This window comes from Thalia democratica, chromosome 5 (assembly GCF_965202585.1).
Source record: "Thalia democratica chromosome 5, ktThaDemo2.hap1.1, whole genome shotgun sequence".
In the NCBI taxonomy this organism is placed as follows: Eukaryota; Metazoa; Chordata; class Thaliacea; order Salpida; family Salpidae; genus Thalia; species Thalia democratica.
This window is the reverse complement of record NC_139169.1, coordinates 48,881,654-48,889,805: the sequence shown is the minus strand read 5'-3', so window position 1 is coordinate 48,889,805 and position 8,152 is coordinate 48,881,654. Positions and strand designations below refer to the sequence as shown.

Genomic DNA, 8,152 nt, shown 5'->3' with positions numbered 1-8,152 from the left:
AACACTTTGAAAAAGATATACTGATATACTATTTGTAAACCTTTAATTTTCAAAGAACAATAACAATAAAGAAATACCGCTAAAAATTAGTAAACGAAAGATTTACAAAAATGACTATAACTTGAATGTAGAACTAAGTTATTTATAATTAATATAATAAGAAGTAATTTTAGATCAGAAAGAACTGTTTTATTTTTATTCATAAACTTAAAAAAAAGCAAACACATATAAATTAAAGTCATATACTTAATTCAAGTATTTTACATACCACAAGCAAAACATATACTAGATCTTACTTTATAAGAATTCAAAGTAATATTAAATAACTTTAAAAAAGTACGTCAAACAACTAAACTCGATTAAAAATAGCATTTATATAGTGAAACTTAAACATTTTTTTTTATTACAAAAAAACTTTGAATTATGAACTTATTCCTAATTCATTTATAGTTTTGAACTAAATGAAATAGCGACAAAAAAAGATAAAACAAAACTAGTTTTATAAATAAATAATTTGAAATAAAACTTTTTTTTTAAACTATAGAGTAAGATAAAATAAAACTTTATGATCCGTATTCAATCGAACAAAAATAATACTCAATTGGCTAGTCTCAGTCTAAAAGAAACTTAAAACAATTCAAAAATTAAACATTTGATTTGAAACTATTGCACCGATTATGGTCATTCTTATATGCAGTATGAGGCCTATATGTTATGTTGCTAGGTGAAACAACTGAATTTTCTCCTTGATGTGGCACACCTCCATTTATTGAACTAGATTGATTTGCACGAGTTATAGGTAAATCTTCGGCTTCACTATCTGAGTCTATACTGTGTAAAAAATATAAAAAAGTACTTGTTTTGAATAAAGGTTACAGTACTTAAGTATTAGTTCATCCTCAGATAGCAATAATAATTTTTGTTTCAAATATTATACTTTAAATTAGTTTTTCTAGAACCTGTTAAGTGATTATAATATAGAATGAAAATTTTTAAAAACAATTTTTTAGATACAAACAAATATTTTTAACTTAAGTAATATTCTTAAAAGCTCTATGAATGTTAGTAAAATAATAGTATATACCTCTTACTAAAAATTAAAACTAGAAAGTTTCTTAACCATATTGAAATTCCTATAATTTTATATTATAATAATAAAGTAAACAAAAAACAGTATAAAATAAATTCATTTTTTAACCAACAGCCACAAAAAAAAAAGCCCTATCAGAAGAAAATAAATTATGAAATATAGAAATTTTTGAACATTTATGAGTCTAACTCAGTCAAAAACATTTTGAATAAGCTAAATTAAATATTTTTACGAGGCCAAAAACATAAAAAATACCTACAATGAAATGAATAAGATACTCAAAAATACTATACTAAAATCTATGGCCATAGTGTTTTTGAAATATTTTTTTACAATTTTTTTTGTGGAACTTTATATAAAAGTCTGATACAGTTTTTGATACTTTTTTTAATAACTGAAAACATTAGTTTATGTAAGAGATAAACTATAAAACGAACACGAAATCATTATTGTGATAGCAGCAAAAAAAGCAGTAAGTGTCCTGATGAAGAAAGTCTTCGAAGTTTGAGTTGGTGCTAGCTGTTAGGTCTTTAAGAACTTCCTCAACTTTTGATTGCGGAGGCATACTACCTTCTTTTTCCCAATTCTGTTTTTTTTTAAGTTTACTAAAAATAGACGATCATTTTTAATGTTGTTCTAATAAACCAATAAGTTTTTACTAAAAAAGTAATACGTCAATATTTATTTTTCAGGGTTGTCACAGATCAAACTGAGAAAAATTTCCTGACTTTTCTAAATCAAACTCTTAATTTAAACCTGTTCTAAATTACATAATCTAACACTTGAAACTATATAAAGCTTTCAATCTAATTTTAATACAGGTTAAAACAATAGTTTTTTTGCTGAATTCAATCACCAAACTTCCATTACATCACTTGAACCATCTGTGTATGATTGGTGTATTTGCAATAAACAGCTCTATCAGCAAAATACTGGTATTATTTCCTTATAAACACAGCTTGTCTGAAAAAAGACATTTTTATTTACTAACATAAATGTATCTAAATAAACGAAACGACATATAAGGAACTTTTACATTTAAAACCTTAAATCAATAACGAACATTCACAACTAAAACCTTAAAACAATAACGAACTTTTACAATTAAAACAAAAATATAAAATAAATAAAAATTAAAATACATAAAAGTAAACCATATATCTATTGTATAAAATATTTCCTCTTATCATTCATTATAAAATTTGTAACAAACAAATCTACTCTTATTTATTCGAATAACCTAAGTTATTCTATAAAAAATACAATTAAGTAAACCATGGCATATACCTCTCTTATAACTTATTTTATAAATTTAAACAACCTTATAAAATTATAAATAGGTAAAGTATACACATCAACTTATTATATAAAATACTAAACTAACTGCTTAATTATAAAGAAATCAATTATGTACTAAACAAAAAACACTTTGATTCTAAAATTATGCTAGATAAACTTTTGTGTATATATCAGTTTCACTATGGAAGTGTCCTTGCTACAGATCATCAATACTAAAAAGCTTACAAAAACTGCTTGTTCAAGTAGGGTACTAGAAAAAAACAAGAAAAATTTTTGCAGTTTTATAAAGGATATTTTAATAATTTATTACCATTTGAAGGCTTTGGAAAATAAGGAATTTTGTAAATTTAAACTGACAAAATCTGTTTTTTTTTTTTGTCAAATTTCCTGACTTTTATTCAAAAACTCCTATTTTTTCCTGACTTTTCCTAATTTTCTGACCTTGTGGCAACCCTGATTTTTGTAAAAATAAGTTTCCCTCTTTTAATATATTTAATTTAATTTAGAAATATAAAACAAAAGGCTTTCCACAAAAACTGTAGGTGCCAGTTAAAAGTTTACATATTAAATTACATTTTATCTGACACAACCGTTTTAATGGCTTTCAAAAGTAAAACAAATCAAGCTTTATATAAGTTAATATAAAGGTTTGTGATATCGCAATTAGCGTAAATTTTTGTACTAATTTTTAACAAAATTTGTTTATCTTAATTTAGTTTTTAAACTTTTACGAGATGGAGATCATTGTCTACATACAATGTGATTGAAAACAAACATATATATAATGAACAAACTAAAGTCGAGCTGTTAATTTTATATATTTATTGTCATTTAATTTCAAAGAACTCAATGTTGTTATTTTAGATATCTTGATAATGTTATCCTTATATAGTTGCCATCTATGTTTGAATTAAACTCCGGTTGATCTAATGTATTCTTTATTCCTGACTGTGGCTTTGTAAATACCCTTTAGAAGACATTCACCATTAAATAGGCAATTAGATAAGGTCCTACAGTTACATACTCTTCTGTTTTTCTTGTATCTCCCAGTATGTTTTATTGTGAAAATTAATGATGTTCTTCATATTAAGAAGGCAGCTATATAAAATTTCAATCGTATTCTTATTGAAAACTTTATGCAGCTTATTATTTTTAGGAAAATGCAAGCAAACAAATTCGAAAAAGTTCTTTCCGATATTCGTTTTGACAAAACAAAAAGGTGGATATTTTTTTTTTTTTTTGGGTCTGTTGATATTTTTAGAAGAAGTAAAAATGGTTTTGCTGTAACCTTTAAGTTTGTAATAGCCAGTGGCAATCAATGCATCATTGAATATTTTTTTAATGTTGTCAAATACCTTATTGCTGGAAAGTTTATTCAATATACTATTGGTTATGGAATTTATGCTTTTTCTTATGGTTTTTGGATGGTTTGACTTATTATTTTTACATTTTAAACTTAGTTGTCTTTTCTGAAAGGTGCAAATGTGTTGTTACTTGAATGGTGATATCTAAGATATAAGTTTGGATCAAGTTGCTCTCTACAGATATCTTAAATCCGCGGTTTTTGAAAACATTCTAATTATTTTTGTGGTCTTTTCATTTTCATACTTGGATTTGTTTAAAACTGAAGACCATAATCATGGTATAGATCAAATGATAGTTTTCAATTGAGGACAGATCAAGCAAAAACCATGAATTCCCAGATTTCAGCTCCCATATAACTACCCATAATAAGTAAATCGAACTTGTTTGTATCATTCTTCTTAACCCATTCCGTACCATTAGAGTCGGACAAGAAACTCATACAAGAATGTTTAAGTATTCTTTTATTCTGAGGTCTTATTTCAGAGTTGTCTGCAAACTTTAATGCGTTGTTTAGTGCACTCTTTGTAATAAAAAGGTGTAATCTATTTAGGTGGGTGTCACTTTTGCACAAGGGGACACTTTTACACGCAGGGTCACTATTGCACGAGTGGACAATTTTGAACGGGAATTCTTTTGCACGAGCGTCACTTTAGCACAAGTGGACACTTTTGCACAGATTGAATTATTTTTTTTTTTAATTAAAGTTTGCAGTTTTATTTTTGCTATCACTATTACCCCTAACCTTTACCCTCGGTTAGTAATTGTTTTTTCTAATTTATTTTTTATAATTTTTTTTATTTTCCTGTTTTTTTTTCATGATTAATAATTTTAATAAGTTTTTTTTTTCTATCACTGTTACCCCTAACCTTTACCCGCGGTCGGTAGTTTTTTTTTCTATTTTTACTATCACAGTCACCACTAACCCGGTCGGTAACTACTTTTTTGTTTTTAAACTTTTAATCTTTTTTTTTTACTCTCGTGCAAAAATGACCCTGCGTGCAAAAGTGTCCCCTCGTGCTCAAGTGACGCTCGTGCAAAAGTGACCCGTTCCCAATTTATACATATCGAACTTTGAAAAATTCAGATTCTTTTTATTTTGTGCCTTTTTAAACTAGGGTTTCCCAAAGTGGGCGGTACCGCCCCCTTGAGGGCGATTTTAGTAAATTTGGGGTCAATAATTAGTAAAGGGGCGAAAGGGATGGCGATTTAAAAAATTTGAAACTTACACTGAGTTAGTTGCAGATGAAGGGCAAAAAAAATGTCGTAGGTGTTTTAAATGGTAGTCTTGTTGGAGGGGGCAAAAGCCTTTTTAAATTCTTAAAGGGGGCAATTTGTAATAAAAGTTTCGGAAACCCTGTTCTAAATCAATTAATAACTTAATAAGAATTTTTTCACTGATTTAAAATAATTTTGAAACTTATATTATCGTTGATGTTGTCAAGATTCTTTTTAGAAATAATTCCTATATCGGGTTTCATTGCTTAATTAATCTTCATTCCAATGAGTTTAAAAAGCTATGTTTATTATCCTTGACCGATATGATTGCTCCTTGTTGATAGAGTTTTTTTATTTCACTTTATACTCAATTCTTTAACTATTGATGCTGCATATAAGTTAATTTCGTCTAAACTAGGGGTGGGCAACGTACGGCCCGCGGGCCGGATCCGGCCCGCAGAGTGAAAATGACCGGCCCCCAAACCTTTTTTAATTTTAAATGGAATCCGGCCCGCGGACAACATTGATCCGGCCCGCAACTAGATGATCCGGCCCGCTAAGCATTTTCAAAATTTATATAAAATCCGGCCAGCCAATTTAATTAGCACAAAACTTGTACAAAACGTTTTTTGAACTATTTCATTAAACAAAACTGTAAAACTTTGACCCTGAAAACGTTTGTTAAAACGGCTTATTATTTTATGGTGATAAAACACTACTTTGTTATAGTATCTTGTTCTGTTTCAAGTCAGTTGAAGTAATCCTTTCTCAAATTATACAAAAGCAATTTTTTGCTGAAGTAATTTTGATGATCATACCTACCATAATGTTTTCATAAAAAACAGACGTGTAAAAAATTGCTGTCTTTTCCAGATAAGTATTGAGTTGTTTTTTAAATGTTATCCTAAAAAATATCCTTTATACATTGACAACTTTTTAAAGTCAAACTGCTCAAGTTTAAATTTTTGTCAAATGTTTTAAGTTTAGACTACAATTTGAACTTTTTCTGCTATTGTTTTTTCATTAAGGACTTTTTTATTAAATATATGGTTAAGTTTAGTAATGACCATTTGATGACAATAGTTTCACTTGATAATAAGTTTGGTCGTCGTTTTGCAGAATTTTAACAATTAAGTGAAGAATTTGACATTATTTCATCACCGTCGACGTTTGACACCGAAAATGTACTTAGTAATATTGTTAGAACTGTTAAACTTCAATGTGGCAGTACACAAAAAGAAAAGTTCAAAACTGAAAAATTGACAGATTTATGACTTACTTAACAAGTCAAAATTTGTTAATTAAAAAAAAAAAAGACAATGAAGTTATTTGTTATATTTTGGTCTACATATTTTTGCAAACAAATATTCTTAACCATGTATATAAACAAAAGTAAGCTGCGTTCAAATCTTACTGATACCAATTTGCAGTTACTACTGAGAATATCTACTTCAAATAAACTTCCAGATTTTAAACAACTTGTTAAAAACTTTTATGATCCATAAATGTCTCATTGACTTCTTTTTAGTGTAATTATTCTTGCTAAATTCTTTAAACTTAACGTTTAAAGTATAATGTGACAGTTTAATCATTGCGAAATCAATCTTAATCTAAAAGTCTATTAAACTAAATATTTGTTATGCTAAAAATACATATTAATTTATTTTTTGTTTCAATATTTCGTTATTTTATGTTAGTACTCTTATTAAAGTATTTTAGGTGCACTGTTTGATTATAATATTTTTAAAGTACATAACTTAGTTAAATTTCGCAGGTTAATTATAACTATTTGATATTTTGAAAGTAAACGTGTTAAAATTTCAAGCCAAAGTAATTTCTTATCTAGGCTTAACTGTTTTTTAAATAAGTTAATAAGAAAATTTGAAACCAAACATATAATTTTTGTTGCTTTTATAAGATTTTTAGATACATTTTAGGTATAATTGATCAAGCCAAAGTTTGTCAACTTCTAAAGATGACCATGGAAGTAGTTGTGTTGTTCGATACTTCATACATTTGAAAACAAACATTTCCGACCACAAGCATTAACAAGGATAAGCTAACTTCTAACCTAATCGGTATCTCAGTGCACTTGCAGATTTTCCAAAACTGTCATGCAACTAGATTTAAACAACTCTAATACATGATCAACCTTAAGTGTTTCATCGAGATCTTTTATTTATTTTTTTTTGCTTTTATGGTAAAACTGTTTATTATATCAGAATTATTTTTGTTTTGTTTCTTTTATACATGCAAAAAATGTATTGAATCTTCTTTAGCTTAATTAAATTAAATAATAGTAGTTTAATATTGTAATGTTCAATAATTTTTGAACAAATATTATCAATATAAACTCCAGATAAGGATTTCCAAAATTACTTCATTTCGAATAGTTAGCAATTTTTTTATGTTTTAGCTTGAAATGTTAGGCTCGAGTAACTTTTAGTAACCAAATTATATTTTTTTAGGACTAACTAGTACTAATTCTGTCCAGCGTTATAATATATATAGAATTTTGAATACTTAACTAAATTTAACATAAAATTTCATACTTGACAACCTTGGTAATTAATATATTGATTCAAAATTGTAAAATACCCGATCAATAAGCATCTAACCGGATTCGAATCTTTTTAAAATTAGTTTCCATTCGGATCTAGATCTTTGTCTAAAATTAGTATTTAGGCGGATCCGGATAATATGTTTAAAATGGGATCTGGATCTAAAAAAAGGATCCAGCTGAATCCAAAAGATCACTAACTTGAAATGGTCCGGCCCGCTGAGGACTATATTTTTCTGGATCCGGCCCGTCAAATATGTACGTTGCCCACCCCTAGTCTAAACTGTTAGTAGTAGCTTTCATGTACTTGCTGGTGAGTCAGTTTTTCATCATTATTTATCTTAATAATACAGTAAAGATTGTCGGTTTTATCACTAGTAGTAATAAGTTCGTTTGATGATTTAGTTATACTTATGTTAGCAGACATCTTTTTTTGGAAACATGATATGCACCTTCTAAATGGAATGGACTAGACTAACAAATATAAACCGTGCTCAAAATACTTAAGATCTTCACACTTAGGTGCAGTATTTTGTTTATAACACTAAAGTAACTGTTAACTAAGCTTATGAAAACAGAAAAAAAAGTGTTCAGTACACGAAAGTTTAAGTTTTTACAGTAAG

At 27.5% G+C, this 8,152-nt stretch overlaps 1 protein-coding gene across 1 annotated transcript in view; it reads right to left on the bottom strand.

Annotated features, from left to right (window-relative positions):
- Window positions 1-251: 251 nt before the first annotated feature.
- LOC145835501 (mucolipin-3-like) overlaps window positions 252-8,152 on the bottom strand; it is a 29,431-nt gene continuing 21,530 nt past the window's right edge. Inside the window, exons 13-14 of the mRNA XM_082943133.1 lie at window positions 1,528-1,676; window positions 252-831 (exon numbers count right to left, since the gene is read on the bottom strand). Of these exons, the coding sequence (XP_082799259.1) occupies window positions 645-831; window positions 1,528-1,676 (336 nt within the window). The 3' untranslated portion in view covers window positions 252-644. The remainder of the gene's footprint in view (window positions 832-1,527; window positions 1,677-8,152) is intronic.